The sequence below is a fragment of the Phyllobates terribilis genome, unplaced genomic scaffold (genome assembly GCF_046119375.1).
Source record: "Phyllobates terribilis strain yellow unplaced genomic scaffold, ASM4611937v1 Scaffold_291__1_contigs__length_2406647, whole genome shotgun sequence".
Classification (NCBI taxonomy): Eukaryota; Metazoa; Chordata; class Amphibia; order Anura; family Dendrobatidae; genus Phyllobates; species Phyllobates terribilis.
Window position 1 is genome coordinate 1,052,153 of NW_027363051.1, and position 21,865 is coordinate 1,074,017.

General features: G+C 47.2%; 1 protein-coding gene across 1 annotated transcript; it reads right to left on the bottom strand.

Moving 5' to 3' along the window:
• Positions 1–1,156: 1,156 nt before the first annotated feature.
• On the bottom strand, positions 1,157–19,563 carry LOC141220397 (uncharacterized). The gene is made up of 6 exons (XM_073666324.1): positions 19,553–19,563; positions 18,612–18,669; positions 17,817–17,895; positions 17,019–17,116; positions 16,780–16,897; positions 1,157–6,472 (listed from the first exon to the last, which is right to left on the bottom strand). Exons 1-6 carry the CDS (start codon positions 19,561–19,563, stop codon positions 5,184–5,186), a joined length of 1,653 nt encoding a protein of 550 aa, XP_073522425.1. The 3' UTR covers positions 1,157–5,183.
• Positions 19,564–21,865: the final 2,302 nt, after the last annotated feature.

The window sequence follows — 21,865 nt, forward strand, 5'->3', positions numbered from 1 at the left end:
CTATTAAATAGGATGAGGGGTGCCATGCATACCAGGATGAGGGGTGCCATGCATACCAGGATGAGGGGTGTCATGCATACCAAGAAGAGGGATGAGGGGTGCCATGCATACCAAGATGAGGGGAACCATGCATACCAGGATGAGGGGTGCCATGCCTACCAGGATGAGGGGTGCCTAGCATATCAGGATGGGGATCAAGGGGTGCCATGCATACCAGGATAGGAGATTGGGGTGCCAAGTATACAAAGATGGGGGATTTGGGTGCCATGCAGACCAGGATGGGGATGAGGGGTGCCATGCATATCAGGATGGTGATGAGGGCCACGTATAAGAGGAAGGAGGGGGCCATACAGACCAGGATGGGGAATATTAACAGAATTGGGGGACATTACCCCTATAACAGTGTCAGCAGCAGACCCCCTCCCCCTTAACAGGGCATCATGACCACATTTTTTGCTTACATTTTCTTTCTTCCTCTAAAACCTAGGTGCATCTTATAGTCTGAAAAATACGGTATTTCTTTGTTTTAGACAACATTGTTGCGCTGATTTAATATTGATGAATCCCTACTTGATGTAATTTCAATGATGATACTCGACACAGTCCAAGTGGAAGTTATTTTCATAAGATAATTTACGTATAATATAATAATAATAATAATAATATAATGAGATAATCATGTTTCAACTTCATATTAGTAAATTGAATAGAAATAAATCTAATAGAGGATTAATTTAAAAATAACTAATAGAATAGATTTGATACACTATAATATTCTAAGGAATAAACCTTCTGTATAGCATATGATTCCTCAATATAGCTTTGGTTAATTATATTTAATGCAACAATGTCTACGTAGCCGTGAATAATATAATAATTCAAAAAATACATAAAATAAAAAATAAATTATGTTATACGGGATTCATGCATGAAGAATTATATCGGGTAGGCGGTTTTTTGTTTTACATCTGATGTCACTTCTGAGGTGTAATCCTTTATAAACTAGTGATTGTATGATGACTGTATTGCTGAAAAAAGCCTGGGACGGGCTGAAATGTCCACTGGAATTGGCAATGAAATAAAAGATGTGACAAAGTCACTGGTAAAGTGCTGGAGGGGAGATATGTTTTCCTGAGGCCATTAGCTTTAGTGAAATAAAGCCGTTAAGTTTCCTTCAGCATATCATTTGCTGAGAAGGGTTAAGTCACCACTTGTAAAATGTATGTCTTTATAAGAACAACCATAGAGCGGGCGGGAGGTTGTTCTCCATATCTCCACCTGAAGGTGCGGTCTGGGGTCTAAATACAAGGTCTGCTGAGGCATTACTTGTTCAGTAAGTCTGGGGAGGCAAACTCCAGACATGTTAGTGTTGAGCTGACCTGAACCTTGTGGAGTTGCTAGACTCTGAGCAGGTGGACCCCTGCTAACACAAGGACTGTGTTTTGCGTGACCAATTTATTTTTTTGTTTTCCCGTTTTGCCCAAAGGGCTGTTTTATTTTCATTGACTCAATGTTGGTTTATGCCACATTCTAATAAACCAACCAGAGATATAAAGAAAGCGTACCTGTGTCTACCTCCGTGTGCAGCTGAGTGAGCGATCTAGTGAGCAATTATTCACTGAATACGTGAGTGCCGGGAATTACTTCCTTTCTGCATATTCTACTCCACGTGCACCACGCTAACGGAGTGCCGATCCACCATCCCTGTATGCAGGGTTCTAGTGATCTGCCTACCATCAGGAAATAGTCTAAGTATGGAATTATTAGGGTGTTCTGTTCACAAAGATTCGCTGTCATCTCCACTATGATCTTTGTAAATACTCTCGGAGCCATGGACAGACCAAAAGGCCGGGGCCCTGAACTGAAAATGTCTGATTCTCTAGTTTATGGATAGGGCCACTCTCGGGAATTTTTCAGCTTCTGCATGGATTGAAACATGGTAGTATGCATCTTTTCTCATTAAGACATACCACAGAAGAGTCCGCATAATCACGCAGCTAATACACCACCACAACGGGGAGACTCATGGATGATTAACGAGAGGGCATCGCAAAAACAACTGAGAAAAATGACCAAGGAAAAAATAGCGACATAAAGCCCATAAACATTACTTAGATGTAAAAAATATATAAATCTTTATTGAATATACACTGTGTTCAGAATTATTAGGCAAATGAGTATTTTGATCACATGATACTTTTTATACATGTTGTCCTACTCCAAGCTGCATATTATTGAGAGCCAACTACCAATTAAGTAAATCTGGTGATGTGCATCTCTGTAATGAGGAGGGGTGTTGACTAATGACATCAACACCCTATATAAGGTGTGCTTAATTATTAGGCAACGTCCTTTCCTTTGGCAAAATGAGTCAGAAGAGAGTTTTGACGGGCTCTGAAATGTCCAAAATTGTGAGCTGTCTTGCAGAGGGATGCAGCAGTCTTGAAATTTCCAAACTTTTGAAGCGTGATCACCACGTGTACATCTACCCCAACGCGTGTTTCGGCGAACCTTCGTCAGGGGGTATGTGTCAGTGTCAATGTGATCCCTTTTAAATGTGCCCACGCCAATCACCACGTGTGTAAAAAACCGGATGTCTATAGTCTGATCGATAGGTTTGAGGACCTTTGATGATGCATACCGTGTCATGATAGGCGGGGCGCCGTCGGCATCACGTGGCACCCGTGTCACAGTCAGCTGACCGCGGCGCAGGTCCTCACGATGTAGCAACCTAGAAACAGAAGTTTTACAGCCGATTGTTTTGACTTCATCTTGAAGGGTTGATATACCAGAAATCTGTTCAGACCTCTCAAATTTACTATATCTCTGAAAGTGCCATCCAGCTTCTTTATCAAGAAAAGGGGGGAATATAATCCCTTTCCTTATTCTTCTATGGGTACCTCCAAGAGGACCAAAAACTCTGCCTCCAGGACTAACTATTGCTTGGAAGATCTTCGGAGAGGTGTCACCATGAAGGTTTGCAGGGGTGGAAGGATAGTCTGGAATTCCAATTTTAGGTCTGCTTCCACTATCCCTAGAATCCAGACATGGGATGAATTTTATTTGTACGCATGGAGGAAGAGGGAAAGCATTCCTCCTTCCGGGGGAATGACATCACTGGGAAGACTTCCTTCCACCTGAAGGCGGCCCCCCAAACAAGAAACCTTTTTTTTAGTCTTCTGACTTCCTATTTTCCCTGATCCTAGGAGGTCTTTTCCGGCCGTATCTTCTATTCCAAAAGGTACTCCTGTATTCTGGGATAGACAAACTGGGGAATCCTTTCTTTTTATCTCCAGCTTTGTCCAAGATGTCATCCAGAACTTGACCAAAAAGAAAGCCCCCATCACATGGGATTGAACACAGTTTGGTCTTTGACTGGACATCCCCAGGCCAACTTTTTACCCATAGCGCCCTATGAGTGGCAATAAAGAGGCCCGCTAACCTGGCTGCCAGCCTCACTGAGTCTGTTGAGGCATCTGCAATAAAAGCTGATGCTCCCTGCATCAGCCACGATCTTTTCCCTTGGGACATTATCCTTCGGTTGACCTTCTAGTTGTTGCAACCAGATAATCATAGATCTGGCTGTACAGGTCGTAGAGACCGCTGGCTTCAGGGCACCCACCGAGGACTCCCAGGTGTGTCTTAAGTAACCATCGGCCTTTCTATCCAGATGGTCTTTCAGAATATCCACATCCTCAAAAGGCAAGGTAGATTTTTTGGATGAATTGGCCACTGCTACGTCTATCTTTGGGATCTTATTCCATGAGTCTTGTTTTGGTATCTTCTCTTAGAAGATGATGGTAGTGAACCCTTTCTCTTCGTTTTTTCTCTTAATGAGAGCCTGAATCTTTTCATTAATTAGAAATATGCGTCTCTTTTTTTTTTCTCTAATCTACAAAACATGAACTCTTGTATGGATTTGGGGGCCGTAGCATCCGAGATGCCCATGGTAGCTCTCACAGCCTTAATCAACCTATCTGCGACTTTTATAGGATAGCATGGCCTACCCCCTGTATCGCCATTAAAGAATGAAAAGGAACAAGAATCCAATCCACATTCACCTTCCGACTTTATAGATTCATCTAAATCAGGTGATAGTTTTTTGGACCCTTTCCTTCCCTTTCTATTCCTTTTTTTATGAATAAGGGTCTCAAGGGAATTCTTAACTTGTGCCCTGATCACGGATCTCAAATCCATGAAGTTAGTGGATTCTTCACATGCGGTTTTCTGTATACAATCTGCACAGAGTCTTTTCTGCCACAAGTCAGGTAACTTATCCCTACAAAGGGTTCACTCCTTATTCTTTTGTGCCACATTTCTTAAGTCGTTCCTAGTAATTAGAGACAAGAAAAAGGGACTTAATTACCATGGTGAAATTTCACAAAGATCAGTCAGCATTCTGGAATTTAATAATGTACCAGATTCAGAGGCTGGATCAAATCACACCATTATTCGTGGTTGGTGGTACTGTCACTTCTGCAACTCATGAGACTGCCATTGCTGCGTGAACTCTGATCCTGGCACTGCCGTTCCTCCATATCACATGGGGAAGGAGAGCCAGAGAAAAGCCACTCTTTTGGCAGTCAGGCTTGATTTTAAAAGAGGGACCAGCCACAGCAACTCCCCCACCCCCTTGTACATGCCTTCCCCAGACCCCCTGGAAGTGAAATCCAACACTTCAGGTCAGAAGTCTCCGGCATGCTCTTCATCAGGGCACACCAATACCAGGGCCTCCTGCACATGCGCAAGCCTGGGACATTGTTGGGGCCAGCAGGCATCCAAAAGAACTTCAGCGCTCGCATCTACATGAGCCCTCAAGTGACCAGCGGTGGCGCTTCCAGGACCCGACACCGGCACTATAGACAAGGAGCCTTTCTTCCAGGCAAGGCCTGGGTAAGTTTCTCCTTTAACTTTCCTCTCCTGATTCTTCAGCTTCAGGTTCCCTCATGGACAGGAAACCAAAATGATGCGGGGTAGAGGTGCAGCCCTCTTATTCAGTACGCTTCCTGTCCTTATTGGGTGAATTCCCTCTCTCGTGTGGCGCTGGTCATGGGGGAAAGGAAAATTTTAGAAATTGTTCTGGTATTCAGTGAGATATTAATGACAATCTTACTTATCAAAGGAAGTGTACTCATTATTCTGAGCAATTTTTTAAAAAATTTTAAAACACACAGTGTACATGATTACAGTTTCTTTCCTGTATGACTTCCCTCATGTCTAACAAGATACGATTTATTTACAAAAGATTTCCCACATAGTGAACATGAATACGGCTTCTCCCCAGTGTGACTTCTCTCGTGCATCACAAGACTCCGTTTATCTGTGAAGGACTTCCCACATTCCAAACATGAAAATGGCTTTTCTCCTGTGTGAATTCTCTCATGTCTAACACATTTTGATTTCTCTGTAAAGCATTTCCCACATTCTGAACAGGAATATGGCTTCTCTCCTGTGTGAGTTTTCTGATGTCTAATAAGAGTCCCTTTATCTGTAAAGCATTTCCCACATTCTGAACATGAATATGGAGTCTCTCCTGTGTGAATTCTCTGATGTATAATAAGACTCCCTTTTTCCGTGAAGAACTTCCCACATTCCAAACATGAAAATGGCTTTTCTCCTGTGTGAATTCTCTCATGTCTAACACATTTTGATTTCTCTGTAAAGCATTTCCCACATTCTGAACAGGAATATGGCTTCTCTCCTGTGTGAGTTTTCTGATGTCTAATAAGAGTCTTTTTATCAATAAAGCATTTCCCACATACTGAACATAAAAATGTCTTTTCTCCTGTGTGAATTCTCTCATGTATAACACAATTTGATTTATATGTAAAGCATTTCCCACATTCTGAACAGGAATATGGCTTCTCTCCTGTGTGAGTTTTCTGATGTCTAATAAGAGTCCTTTTATCTGTAAAGCATTTCCCACATACTGAACATGAAAATGTTTTTTCTCCTGTGTGAATTCTCTGATGTGTAATAAATCTTGATTTATATGTAAAGCATTTCCCACATTCTGAACATGAATACGGCTTCTCTCCTGTGTGAATTCTCTGATGTGTAATAAGATTCCCTTTATCTGTAAAGCATTTCCCACATTCTGTACATGAATATGGCTTCTCTCCTGTGTGACTTCTCTGATGTGTAATAAGATTATATTTCTTTGTAAAGCATTTCCCACATTCTGAACAGGAGTATGGCTTTTCTCCTTTGTGTTTTCTTTGTGTCTGAGCTGAGCTTTTAGTAAGTTGCTTGTCACACTGAAGTCTTGTATCCACTGTGTCACCTGGAATTGTGGTAACAATGTGAGATTGCTCAGGAGATGATTCCTCATGATCAGGAGGATTATAAGAAGGTGAAGTGCTGTAAAGTCCAGGAGGTGCAGGAAGGGTGATGAGGTTTTCTCCATTAGAGTGCTTCCTGATATCTTCTTTTTTACAATTTAGTGATAAACCTTTATTCCCACAAGGATTTCCTATCAGGATGAAAGATAGAAAAAAAATCACATCTAATCTACAACACAAAAGAGATTTCTGAATGTATTTTCTGGATCTCACAATGAAGACCCTCGTCAGTGAAAGTACCGGTAATAAGGAAGACAACTACATGCCATAACATTAACACAATGACGGATAAAGTGAATAACACTTATAAACTGGTGACATTGGCACAAGTCAGGGGTGGCAGAGACTAGACAGCAAATAGACAGTTCTTAAAGGGAACCTGTCATCAGGATTTACCCCCTTAATGTACCACCAGTGCCATTTCACTCTCTCAAGCTTCCTATCATGCCCTCAGTGTAGAAAAGTGTCCACACAATTAACAATGGAGTTTTAATCTTTTATTACTGCATGCAAATGAGATTGTCTAATCACGAAGGTGGGCTTCATAAAGGTGGCCACCGTAATCATGTCCACAGTATGCCTAAGGACTAGTGTTGAGCGAGTATGTTCTATTAACCCTTTTGGCGAATATGCTCGGGCCGAGCTCCGAGTATTTATAGCTGCTCGGTGATATGGTTGAATCGCTTGATTTGCGACTGTTTGACAGCTTTATTACATGTGAGGAATGTCTATTTCTTACACATTCCTCCCATGTAATAAAACTGTCAAACAGTTGCAAATCATACACACGGGAGCGATCTAACCTTATCACCGAGCTGCTGTAAATACTTGGAGCTCGGTCCGACCATACTCGGACAGAACATACTCGCTGAACCCTACTAAGGACATGATACGAACCCTTAGAAGAATGAAATAGCACCAAAATCATATTACAGGGTTAAATCCTAATTACCGGACCCAGGGGAGTCCTTCTCCCAATGTCTGAGAAGAAAAATCTACAGTGGCAGAAAGTGCAACGATTCCAGTATGTGAGCAACCTGTAGTGCAAATGGGCCTCCATGTCCCCTCTGGAGCCTCCTTATTCCATTAACCACCCTACACCACGGATCCTTCTTATCCCCTGGAGCCTCCCTACACCACGGATCCTTCTTATCCCCTGGAGCCTCCCTACACCACGGATCCTCCTTACCCCCTGGAGCCTCCCTACACCATGGATCCTCATCATCCCCTGGAGCCTGCCTACACCACGGATCCTCCTTATCCCCTGGAGCCTCCCTACACCACGGATCCTCATCATCCCCTGGAGCCTCCCTACACCACGGAGCCTGCTTATCCCCTGGAGCCTCCCTACACCACGGATCCTCATCATCCCCTGGAGCCTCCCTACACCACGGATCCTCCTTATCCCCTGGAACCTCCCTACACCACGGATCCTCCTTATCCGCTGGAGCCTCCCTACACCATGGATCCTCATCATCCCCTGGAGCCTCCCTACACCACGGATCCTCATCATCCCCTGGAGCCTCCCTACACCAAGGATCCTCATCATCCCCTGGAGCCTCCCTACACTACGGATCCTCCTTATCTCCTGGAGCCTCCCTACACCACAGAGCCTGCTTATCCCCTGGAGCCTCCCTACACCACAGAGCCTGCTTATCCCCTGGAGCCTCCCTACACCACAGAGCCTGCTTATCCCCTGGAGCCTCCCTACACCACAGATCCTCCTTATCCCCTGGAGCCTCCCTACACCACGGACCCTCCTTATCCCCTGGAGCCTCCCTACACCACGGATCCTCCTTATCCCCTAGAGCCTCCCTACACCACGGATCCTCCTTATCCCCTGGAGTCTCCCTACACCACGGATCCTCATCATCCCCTGGAGCCACCCTACACCACGGATCCTCATCATCCCCTGGAGCCTCCCTACACCATGGATCCTCCTTACCCCCTGGAGCCTCCTTACACCACAGAGCATGCTTATCCCCTAGAGCCTCCCTACACCACAGATCCTCTTTATCCCCTGGAGCGTCCCTACACCACGGAGCCTCCTTATCCCCTGGAGCCTCCCTACACCACGGATCCTCCTTATCCGCTGGAGCCTCCCTACACCACGGATCCTCATCATCCCCTGGAGCATCCCTACACCATGGATCCTCATCATCCCCTGGAGCCTCCCTACACCACGGATCCTCATCATCCCCTGGAGCCTCCCTACACCATGGATCCTCATCATCCCCTGAAGCCTCCCTACACCATGGATCCTCCTTACCCCCTGGAGCCTCCCTACACCACAGAGCCTGCTTATTCCCTGGAGCCTCACTACACCACGGACCCTGCTTATCCCCTGGAGCCTCCCTACACCATGGATCCTCCTTATCCTCTGGAGCCTCCCTACACCACGGAGTCTGCTTATCCCCTGGAGCCTCCCTACACCACAGAGCCTGCTTATCCCCTGGAGCCTCCCTACACCACAGAGCCTGCTTATCCCCTGGAGCCTCCCTACACCACGGATCCTCCTTATCCCCTGGAGCTTCCCTACACCACGGATCCTCCTTATCCTCTGGAGCCTCCCTACACCACGGAGTCTGCTTATCCCCTGGAGCCTCCCTACACCACAGAGCCTGCTTATCCCCCGGAGCCTCCCTACACCACAGAGCCTGCTTATCCCCTGGAGCCTCCCTACACTACAGAGCCTCCTTATCCCCTGGAGCCTCCCTACACCACAGAGCCTCCTTATCCCATGGAGCCTCCCTACACCACGGATCCTCCTTATCCCCTGGAGCCTCCCTACACCACAGAGCCTCCTTATCCCATGGAGCCTCCCTACACCATGGATCCTCCTTACCCCCTGGAGCCTCCCTACACCACAGAGCCTGTTTATCCCCTGGAGCCTCCCTACACTACGGATCCTCCTTATCCCCTGGAGCCTCCCTACCCCACGGATCCTCCTTACCCCCTGGAGCCTCCCTACACCACAGAGCCTGTTTATCCCCTGGAGCCTCCCTACACAACGGATCCTCCTTATCCCCTGGAGCCTCCCTACCCCACGGATCCTCCTTATCCCCTGGAGCCTCCCTACACCACAGATCCTCCTTATCCCCTGGAGCCTCCCTACACCACGGACCCTCCTTGTCCCCTGGAGCCTCCCTACACCACGGATCCTCCTTATCCCCTGGAGCCTCCCTACACCACGGATCCTCCTTATCCCCTGGAGTCTCCCTACACCACGGATCCTCATCATCCCCTGGAGCCTCCCTACACCACGGATCCTCATCATCCCCTGGAGCCTCCCTACACCATGGATCCTCCTTACCCCCTGGAGCCTCCTTACACCACAGAGCCTGCTTATCCCCTGGAGCCTCCCTACACCACAGATCCTCCTTATCCCCTGGAGCGTCCCTACACCACGGAGCCTCCTTATCCCCTGGAGCCTCCCTACACCACGGATCCTCCTTATCCGCTGGAGCCTCCCTACACCACGGATCCTCATCATCCCCTGGAGCATCCCTACACCATGGATCCTCATCATCCCCTGGAACCTCCCTACACCACGGATCCTCATCATCCCCTGGAGCCTCCCTACACCATGGATCCTCATCATCCCCTGAAGCCTCCCTACACCATGGATCCTCCTTACCCCCTGGAGCCTCCCTACACCACAGAGCCTGCTTATTCCCTGGAGCCTCACTACACCACGGACCCTGCTTATCCCCTGGAGCCTCCCTACACCATGGATCCTCCTCATCCTCTGGAGCCTCCCTACACCACGGAGTCTGCTTATCCCCTGGAGCCTCCCTACACCACAGAGCCTGCTTATCCCCTGGAGCCTCCCTACACCACAGAGCCTGCTTATCCCCTGGAGCCTCCCTACACCACGGATCCTCCTTATCCCCTGGAGCTTCCCTACACCACGGATCCTCCTTATCCTCTGGAGCCTCCCTACACCACGGAGTCTGATTATCCCCTGGAGCCTCCCTACACCACAGAGCCTGCTTATCCCCCGGAGCCTCCCTACACCATAGAGCCTGCTTATTCCCTGGAGCCTCCCTACACCACAGAGCCTGCTTATCCCCTGGAGCCTCCCTACACTACAGAGCCTCCTTATCCCCTGGAGCCTCCCTACACCACAGAGCCTCCTTATCCCATGGAGCCTCCCTACACCACAGATCCTCCTTATCCCCTGGAGCCTCCCTACACCACAGAGCCTCCTTATCCCATGGAGCCTCCCTACACCATGGATCCTCCTTACCCCCTGGAGCCTCCCTACACCACAGAGCCTGTTTATCCCCTGGAGCCTCCCTACACTACGGATCCTCCTTATCCCCTGGAGCCTCCCTACCCCACGGATCCTCCTTACCCCCTGGAGCCTCCCTAAACCACAGAGCCTGTTTATCCCCTGGAGCCTCCCTACACCACGGATCCTCCTTATCCCCTGGAGCCTCCCTACCCCACGGATCCTCCTTATCCCCTGGAGCCTCCCTACACCACAGAGCCTATTTATCCCCTGGAGCCTCCCTACACCACGGATCATCCTTATCCCCTGGAGCCTCCCTACACCACAGATCCTCCTTATCCCCTGGAGCCTCCCTACACCACAGAGCCTGTTTATCCCCTGGAGCCTCCCTACACCATGGATCCTCCTTATCCCCTGGAGCCTCTCTACACCACGGATCCTCCTTATCCCCTGGAGCCTCCCTACACCACGGATCCTCCTTATCCCCTGGAGCCTCCCTACACCACAGAGCCTGCTTATCCCCCGGAGCCTCCCTACACCACAGAGCCTGTTTATCCCCTGGAGCCTCCCCACACCATGGATCCTCCTTATCCCCTGGAGCCTCTCTACACCACGGATCCTCCTTATCCCCTGGAGCCTCCCTACACCACGGATCCTCATCATCCCCTGGAGCCTCCCTACACCACGGATCCTCATCATCCCCTGGAGCCTCCCTACACCAAGGATCCTCATCATCCCCTGGAGCCTCCCTACACTACGGATCCTCCTTATCCCCTGGAGCCTCCCTACACCATGGATCCTCCTTATCCCCTGGAGCCTCCCTAGACCACGAATCATCCTTATCCCCTGGAGCCTCCCTACACCACGAATCATCCTTATCCCCTGGAGCCTCCCTACACCACGGATCCTCCTTATCCCCTGGAGCCTCCCTACACCACGGATCCTCCTTATCCCCTGGAGCCTCCCTACACCACGGATCCTCATCATCCCCTGCAGCCTCCCTACACCAAGGATCCTCATCATCCCCTGGAGCCTCCCTACACCACGGATCCTCCTTATCCCCTGGAGCCTCCCTACACCATGGATCCTCCTTATCCCCTGGAGCCTCCCTAGACCACGAATCATCCTTATCCCCTGGAGCCTCCCTACACCACGAATCATGCTTATCCCCTGGAGCCTCCCTACACCACGGATCCTCCTTATCCCCTGGAGCCTCCCTACACCACGGATCCTCCTTATCCCCTGGAGCCTCCCTACACCACGGATCCTCCTTATCCCCTGGAGCCTCCCTACGCCACGGATCCTCATCATTCCCTGGAGCCTCCCTACACCACGGATCCTCCTTATCCCCTGGAGCCTCCCTACACCACAGAGCCTGCTTATCCCCTGGAGCCTTCCTACACCACAGAGCCTGCTTATCCCCTGGAGCCTCCCTACACCATGGATCCTCCTTATCCCCTGGAGCCTCCCTACACCACGGATCCTCATCATCCCCTGGAGCCTCCCTACACCACGGATCCTCATCATCCCCTGGAGCCTGCCTACACCAAGGATCCTCATCATCCCCTGGAGCCTGCCTACACCAAGGATCCTCATCATCCCCTGGAGCCTCCCTACACTGCGGTTCCTCCTTATCCCCTGGAGCCTCCCTACACCATGCATCCTCCTTATCCCCTGGAGCCTCCCTAGACCACGAATCATCCTTATCCCCTGGAGCCTCCCTACACCACGAATCATCCTTATCCCCTGGAGCCTCCCTACACCACGGATCCTCCTTATCCCCTGGAGCCTCCCTACACCACGGATCCTCCTTATCCCCTGGAGCCTCCGTACACCACGGATCCTCCTTATCCCCTGGAGCCTCCCTACGCCACCGATCCTTATCATCCCCTGGAGCCTCCCTACACCATGGATCCTCCTTATCCCCTGCAGCCTCCCTACACCACAGAGCCTGCTTATGCCCTGGAGCCTCCCTACACCATGGATCCTCCTTATCCCCTGGAGCCTCCCTACACCACAGAGCCTCCTTATCCCCTGGAGCCTCCCTACATTACTTGGTCTATATGCAGCTGAACCTACTGCACATGTGATACATCCGCCCCTGCCCAAAACACTAAATATATGTCCTTAAAAATTATGTTTAAAGGGAAACTGTCCGTTCCCTGTGCCCCCAGAACCCGCAGCAGCTGTGTCTGCAGATATAAACTCTCCGTCTAACATCTCTATTACATTAAACACACAAACAGATCTTTAGAAAAAGTATTGTATTTCTAAAGTTTATGATATGTAAATGAGGCCTTTGACTTGTCGATGAGGCGCTCGTGACCCCAGAGTAGTCGTCCCACTTAGCATGTCATCACGGCTTTGGGGGCTTGAGAACATGACAAACCTACCGCATGCGCGTGGCTTCTCCTCCTCACTGCATTGAGCCTCTGACGCCGGGTGTACGCGTCCCATTACTGAGATAGGAGAGGACGGTCACTACTGGTCAGAGTCCATGTAGATGGGAGGAGCTCGGCCTCTAGCCCCGCCCTCCTCTCCCCTCCCCCTACACAGAATCTTATCAGGAGCGGCCGTCACCTCCGATCTCAGTGATGGAACAATGTTTCCTAACTGAATAGAGATTTTACCCCGGAACCGAGAATCCTGAGACGGAAGAAGAAATACGCAGATTTCTGTGGAGACTCCGGGGACAAAGTTTCCCATTTCCATCTCGTCTATTCTTACAATTCATGAAGTTTATTCCTCTTATTCTTGTGTAATAAAGACTGATCAGGACGTTGTGTCTATTATATGGGAACAATGAGGAATACTGTCACCATGTAACAATACATCGCTTATGGTTTATGGCCGCCAGGATTTGGCAACACAAAAATGTCTGAAAAGAAACAAAGTATTTATTGTAGAAAAGTCCTAAAAGAAAATGAAATAAATATATTGTTATTGGCTTGGATCAGTTGTATTACCGCAGTTACAGCGACCCTCCACCCCGGGACTGAACACTACACATTTCCCTGTACAGTCCCCTATGGGGTCCTCTGCCCTCCGCTGCCCCCTCAGCTCAGATCGGTGGTCTCTTCCCCCGGCTTCCAGGACGGCCAGTGCAGTGGTATGGGGAGTGCAGTAGTACGTCTACCCCACCCTCCCCTGCCTTCCTGTGTTGTGACCTATGGGGCAGCGCCACATCCTATTAATCTCCCAGCAGTCTGCGGGGCGTCACCAGTTACAGATGTATTCTGCACCTGCTTTCATTGCTCCTGTTTGTTTTTGGTAACCTTGTCTGGCTTCCATAATACCCCGGGATGACTTAGGCCTCCATCTACAGGACCATTGTTACTCGTCTTCCTGATTCTGACCTCGTCCCGCTTCTTGATTGTCTAGCACCTGCCATCTTTGGGTCAGATCTGACATGTCGACCTTCTTCTGCCAGCTCGCTCTACCAGCCAGCACTACTATGTGGAGCAGCCCCGGTGTCTGTGCTGTAAGTCCAGATCACTGTACAGTGGTGAAAAGATGGAAGCCGGGAAACCTCTGGGACCGGCTGTATGGAGACTGTGTGTAAGCGCCTTATTATTAGGAACGGCCAGGTTTCCTCCATCGGTTCACCGTTACAGGAGGCAGATGGAGGACACAAGGAAGGGAGTCTATATATGATAACCGTATAGTCGCTTCTCAGTCTCAGGGTGGACGGTCGTTTTATCACTCAACTTGTGCAGCTCATGAAGAGAGAAAAATTCTAAAAAATAACAGCAGAATAAAGATGATAAAGTAACAAGATGAGAAAAACAACTCATCCCCCACAAAAAAGCTCCTCATACAGCGAGGTCAGTAATGAGAAATAAACCATCAAGAATGGAAGAAACAATCCAACAGAGGCCGGACAGACATCTGTCTGAGATGGTGAGTCCTGCATTGAGCAGGGGGCTGGATACGGGGACCCTGGAGGTGATCCCCTCCAACCAGAACATTCTAGGATTGTAAGTTGTTTGTGATATGTTCTGCTACCAGAGCTAAGGAAAGAGAGGAGATCTGTCCCTGCAATAGAACTCAGCTTAATCCCTACGATGTAACAGGGGACCTGATCCTGCGATCAGACCTGCTAAAGTCCTAAGCTAGTCTGTACGGAGACCTATAGATGTGGGGAAGGAATCCCTACAAGTACTAAGGACTGGGAGGAATATGGGACACCTCCTAACAGAAATAGTAGCAGACAGACAAACAAACAAAATATATAGAACATAGAGGTCCGTAGACCAAGCAAACTAACAGAGCAAGACACAGAGCACAGGCTAGCTAGAAAGTAGATATACAATGAAGTCCAGCAAAGCCAGAAGGGCGGAGCAGGATTAAATAGACCAACAAGGTCATGTGACCAGCAAAGGAAAAAACCTAAGAGCAAGGTTCTAACAGTTTGGTCATTTTATCTGTAAATCATTTCCCCCATTATCGGCCTTACAGATACATTATTTTATTGATTTTTTTATTTTTCCTCCTCTCATTTCCGGAGTCATAATGTTATTGGTCACTAAGCTGCGCAGTTCTCCTGCTATTCACCCTATAAATGTAAGGAAATACTGACAACTGGGCGTTACCATTGTTCCCCTACATTGTCCAATCAGCGCTGAGTGTGAGAAGTGTGGGGACACATGTATGGAGAACGGTGACACCCAGTTATCATGTCATTCATAAATGTCGGAGGAACGGCCGGGAATCTGAGCAGCAGTTTCTTTCTTTGGTAACAATTCTTGTCGGAAAAAGAATTTCATCCAATTTATTGGTAAAAAACAAAAACAAAAAAACGTAAAACTTTCGGAACCTGGATGAGGACGTCTTCTTACCTTCTTTTGGTAATTTATGTATTTCACTGTTGGAAAGAGAATTATTTATTCACGTTAGAGGCTCAGATGGGGGGACGATTCCTAGACGACATCTTGTTTGTCTGGAGAGACCGAGAGTGAAGATTCTTCTAAAGGGACGTTCCCAAAATCACAATGTGCTCTTATAATAAAGTACACCCTGGTTATTGTGAATATAACCCCTGTATAACATCTGGCCTCTCCTGCACATATCACCCCCTGAGTATGCCCCCCAGGATCTATACACCCAGTAGTTGAAATTGTAACCAATACATACCGAGGAGCCACATGTTATATACTGGGGGGTGGGACAGGGCTGGATGTTATACACCGGGGGGACAACAGGGCCTGAAGGAGAAGCCAGACTGCAGTGATTAATGCGTGTGGCCCAATACTATTCTCCATATAGTGAACCTCTCCATATTACAAGATTCACCATAAATGAGACGCTGACAGGGGATATAATCCGTGCATGGTAAAGGGCGCCCCCTCTGGGTAGTATTTAGTCTCCATGTTTATACGTTGGTTGAACTAGATCTCAAAAACCAACATGATGTCAGATAACGACAACTCTAGATGCGGCCATGGCAGCTGTTTGTAGATATGAGCTCCTAATCCCTTTTATGATGAAGCAATTCCCCACCCGGCACAGAGGACTAAACAACTGTCATGTACTGTCACCTACCTGGTGTCCTCCGCTTGTCTCTGACTAAGACCTGTGTTCTGGTCCTCCGACATCCAAGATGGCCTCCATAGTGGCAGAGGGACGACAGCAGTATGTCTGACCCACACCTCCATAGCATGGCACTTACTGACTTACCATAGGGGTCTTCATGCCACCGGGCGGTCGGCCTGGATGAGGAGGGACCAGAACGCCGGCCTCAGTGTAGGAGGCAGTGGGAGGCAAACAGAGGCGACAGGTAGGACGACTCTACATGTGACATGTGTCGTCACTCGTCAGCACCAGGCAGTGGCTGCTACATCACCGAGATCCATAGGACAGGGAGATTCATAACCTGGAACACAGGCTCAGTCATTTATATGGAAGCAGGGACTTGTGTAAGGAAAATATGGACGTAAAGGATGGAAGGAATATTATAGAAGGTGAAGGAAAACTAATACGTGATTCCTAATCATAAAGAAGAGGTGTGAAGGCGGCCCCGTTATTCATCAGTGCACAGCCGGACTCTACAGGAGCAGCCGCGCCATCACCGGACGCTTCTGCTGTGATGAGGACAGCAGATAAAGCTTCACTGCACCGGAGACTTCATACAATATCACACACCGGTCATCATCATCATCACACGCCGGTCATCATCATGATCACACGCCGGTCATTATTACATACCTGTGGAAACATCTACTGGAATCTCCTCCTTCCCGTCACTCACACACGGCTGATCCCCCCCCGTCATCGCTTCTTCTTCTGTCTCGTCCTTCACTTTATTCCTAGTTGGATCTTCCTCCTGATATATCAGATGTAACAATCAGCACAATACAAGAAACCACGAAAATCTGTGACATCTATGACCTCAATCAGAAATGTCCCCTATATACAGATCCGGTACAGGGCTCAGCACAGTCTACCTGATGACTCTCCGTGACATTGTGATTCTCCTCTGGACAGTCCTGGGAATACAGAGGACGTGGATATCTCTCTGGTGGATTTCTCCTCCTGAATCCATCTGTAGGAAACACACAGTGACGGAATAGATTGTGTCATGTGTGGCAAAGTCACTGGTAAAGTGATAGAGGGAAGATATATTTCATGGAGGCTATTAGCTTCTGTGAATTGAAACCATGAAATTTGCTCCAACATGCTATTTGCTTAAAGAGGTTAAACTTCCATGTTAAAAGGGAGTGTTTTTTGTGAATGATCATTGTGAAGGGTGGGAGGTCATTCACCATATCTCCATCTCAGAGTGTGGTCTTTGATTTAAATACAAGTCCTACTGAGGCATTCAGTGTTCAGTGTCTGGAGAAGCTAGCTCCAGAGAGGATCTTGTGTTTGTTTTTCTTGAACCAAGTGGAGTTGCTGAACTCTCAGCAGGTGGATCCCTGCTATCACAAAGACTGTGCTTTTGTGTTACCATTTTGCTTTGTTTCCTGTTTTGGCCAAAGGGCCGTGATTTCTTTTATGGACTCAGTGTTGGTTTATGCTGCATTTTAATAAACCAACGAGAACTTTTTGGCCAAAGGGCCGTGATTTCTTTTATGGACTCAGTGTTGGTTTATGCTGCATTTCAATAAACCAACGAGAAGTTTTTAAAGAAACAGTGTACCTGTGTCTACCTCCGTGTGAGCGATCTACCACACATGTTATGATGAAATTATGGGAGTAGTAGTAGGTGACCACAGAACAGACATGACAGTCTCCCTCCTCACCCTGCTGATCGGCCCATATTGCGATCGCCTCTTGTGCTCCATGTATAACCTCAACCTTAATATCAACCAGATCTTCACCCTAAAAATAAAAATGTAAGATGAGCTCAGGTCCCATCACTTCATGGTCCGATGTTGTGGGGACTTCAGTGTCATCTACCTGATGATCCTCCGGGATGTTGTGATTCTCCTCTGGGCAGTCCTGTGAATACAGAGGACGGGAACATCTCTCTGGTGGATTTCTCCTCCTGGATCCATCTGTGGAGACACACAGACTGAATACATGACCTGCCGTGTATCTGTCTATATATGAGACTCGTCTCTCAGAACTAGTAATTCTATGGTTATGTATCAGGGAATAAATTACATTGTTGTGGTCCTCACCACCGGTACAGAGGTCCCAGCACATTGTGGCCTCAAGTATGAAGTGATAATCAGCGAGGCCAAAGCCTAATGCTCTCTGCTCTGCACTCGGAGGATGAGGACCCTGAGGAGAGGGACAGAGAAGACCCTCGTCAGTCAGATGGAGCAGCCGTACTAAGAAACACAACTTCTCCAAGTTTCGTTTCCAGGGATGGAACCACAGAGGAGCTGGAGAAAGCTCCACATTTCCATCCATTGGTTTCTTCTCTCCTAATTCACCGTTATGGAGATTGGGGGAAGGACGGTTACCATTTACCAGTGATTGTATTTTGAGATCTCATGATGTCACCATGAGGACACGGCCTCCCTCCTGGACAGGATCCTCTGGGATCACTAAGAGGAGAGAACCTTCCGTTCTATTAAAAGACGGGTTACCGCTTTCTTATTCTTCTTTAAATGGAGATAACTCTCAACATCCGCCTCGATATAAACACTAAAATAGGCAGCAAGTGCGCAAAAAGATCTGCGTTTGTCTCTGAAGGAGGAAAAAAGGGCACATGTACGCCTGACGGATGAAGTCACAGAACCCGGAAGGACGGTGTTGTGGGGAGCACCCGGTACACAGCGGTTAGTACCTATCAATGTGTAGAAAGGACAACTAGAGAGCCGGCACCGGGGTCATGGGCGCTTACTGATGCACACGGGGAGCCAAGGAGAGATTGTCTGGTCTGACTCCACAGAAAAGCTCCATAATACATATTCTTCTGAACAAACATCCCTTTAACCCCGTCACTCTCGCGTCTGTTTTCACCTTCCTGACCGGGCCAATGTTTTACAATTCTGAGCACTGTCACTTTATGGAGGTAATAACTCTGGAGCTTCATCGGATCCCGCTGATTCTGAAACTGTTTTTTCGTGACACATTGTGCTTCATGTTAGTGGTAAATTTAGGATTTGGCATTTTTTTTGCGTTTATTTATGAAAATATCGAAAATTTTACAAAAAAAATGTTGGACTTTTAATTTTTATGCCTTTAAACCAGATATGTATTAACTATTTTGTATGGTATAACTAACATTTACCACATGTCTACTTCACATCATATTTATTATTTTTGGTAAAAGTTTAATCAGCAATTTCTTATTTTTCAAACAAAATTTACAAAACCAATTTTAAGTTTCCTCCTTTCTCCCCTTTTGCATTTTAAGTCTGCAGTCCTGCTCCCCAATACTTATATCTATGGCCAGTTTGATGTCAATCAGCCGTTACTAACATGTCGCATTTAAGGGATCGCACTCATCGGCTGAAATAAAATTGGTCGGATATTCCTGAACAGTAGGATGATTGTCTTGTGAGTACGATGCGACTTCTCTCACCTGTCTCGCATCTGTATGACATCCGTATCAAATGCGTTTATAACATCAGCTTTTACAGACGGTCATTCTCTGACATTTCAGGCTAATTTTCTAACTAATAAAACATTTTTTATAGATCTAGAAAGATAGAAATGAGTCAGTGAGATATATCATCAGGGCAGGGCGTGTGGAGCTGCTGTACATGGATTTAGCTAATAATTAAAGAATTGAAAGTAAAAAAAGCAAAGGGGGAAAGAGGACAGCTGATGCTTATAGTCTGGGAAGCGGGTAATAAACATTAATATACATAGATCTTCCCAGGGGATTAATATTAACATCTGCGTAGCCTTTACTGGTTATTAACAAGGGGTGACCCCCTCCCAAAAAAATGATGTGGGGGCCCCTTCTATTTTTAATAACCAGAAAAGGCTAGGCAGACAGCTGCAGGCTGGTATTAATAGCCTAGGAAGGGGCCATGCATATTGTACCCCCTCCCAAACTAATAACATCAGCCTGCAGCCGCCCAAAAAATGGCGCATCCATTAGCCTCGGCTCTTCCCACTTTCCCTGGTGCAGTGGCAAATGGGGTAATAATATTGGGGTTGATGTCAGCTTTGTAATGTCAGCTGATCTCAAGCCCAAGGTTAGTAATGGAGAGGCGTCTACAAGACACCCACATTACTAACCTCCATCAGTTTAAGTAAAAAACACACACACAGAGCAAAGTCCTTTATTTGAACAAAACACTTCCCGACCCTTTTACCCATTTAATAATATCCAAAGAAAAAAAAACAAAAAACAAAGTCATCCTGAACTGTCGGCAGATAATCCATACTGATGATGTCCCGTGACGAACTCCAGCTCTGCTACATCTGTATGGTGTGTTGAGCGATGGCTCAGCACGCCAGCCAGGACACACTAGTCAGTGCAGCGAGCAGTGACGTCAGTAAGGTGACCAGAGCTCATCGGCTATGAACTCCGGTGACCTTAGTCAGAGCAGCGCTAGACACTGCAGGAGCATTCTCACGCTACTGGCTTGCTGAGCGGTCACATCAAACAATCCAGATGTAGCACGGCTGGGGATTTTTGCTGGGACAGCATCACATAAGGATTATCTGCGGACAGGTGAGGATTATTTTGTATTTTAATTTGATCTTTATAAAGGGTAAAAGAGGGTCTCGAAGTGTTCATTTCAATTAAAGGACTTTGCTTTGTGTGTGTTTTTTTAACTAAACTTACGGGGTTAGTAATAGGGGTGCCTTATAGACACCTCTCCATTACTAACCCCTGGGCTCAATGTCGGCAAACATTACAAAGCTAACATCAACCCCAATAGTATTACCCCACTCGCCACCGCACCAGGGCAAGTGGAAAGAGCCGAGGCTAGGCGCCAGAAATGGTGCATCTTATGGATGCGCCAATTCTTGGGCAGCTGAGTGCTGGTGTTCTTGCACTGGGAGGGGGACAATATCCAATTCCCAGGCTATTAATATCAGCCTGCAGCTGTCTGTTTAGCCTTTGCTGGTTGGGTCCCTGGTTTCCTGCACTGCTGGTAACATTACCATTATGTCTATCTATTGTGTCCTATTGCACTTGGTCTGTTGATGCTTATTTGTATCACCTTTGCCCAGCATACTGACTGAACCTATCACTTTATATGTTTATTACTATATCCTTTATGTCTATGAGGTATAATGCTTACTTGTGATAGTGTTTCTCTAGTCAGAAACTTTTTCATTATAATGATATAAATAACTGATATTATATATTACTTATGTGATGTATGCTATGGACCTTTACGCATTAGTATACTCTCTAACATATAATTGGACCCATATTTCGTATTTACTTAATAGGATAATTTCACCTTTGGTCTGGGCCTTAGATGTAGCAGTGCAGTACACCAAGTGCTATATCCAGGTATACCACCATTGTTCTTCCTGAACTTGTACCTCACTTTTTGTATATATTGTATTTGTATATGAATATATATGGTGTTCCTCTATATGGTTTTTTTTTATTTGTTAATAATAAAGATATATTTTTAGGCCTTTGAAGAAAACGCTTCATCTCTTTAGTGACAGTAATTAACAGAGGCTGAAGTTACAGTTCTATCCAAAGGCTTAACCTTCTCCCCGACAATTGAGTTTGACGTTCATAGAACTTTATTAGATGTGAATAAATTTGTGAGAACTTTCACTTTGCGTTGTCATTTCATGGTCAATGAACAGAATGAGAACATGGAGAACTCGTTACAAGAAGTTTCTCATGATAATGTTCCCAATAGAACTGGAACTTTTGATGAACGGGGTTTACTTCTTGATCATAAAACTC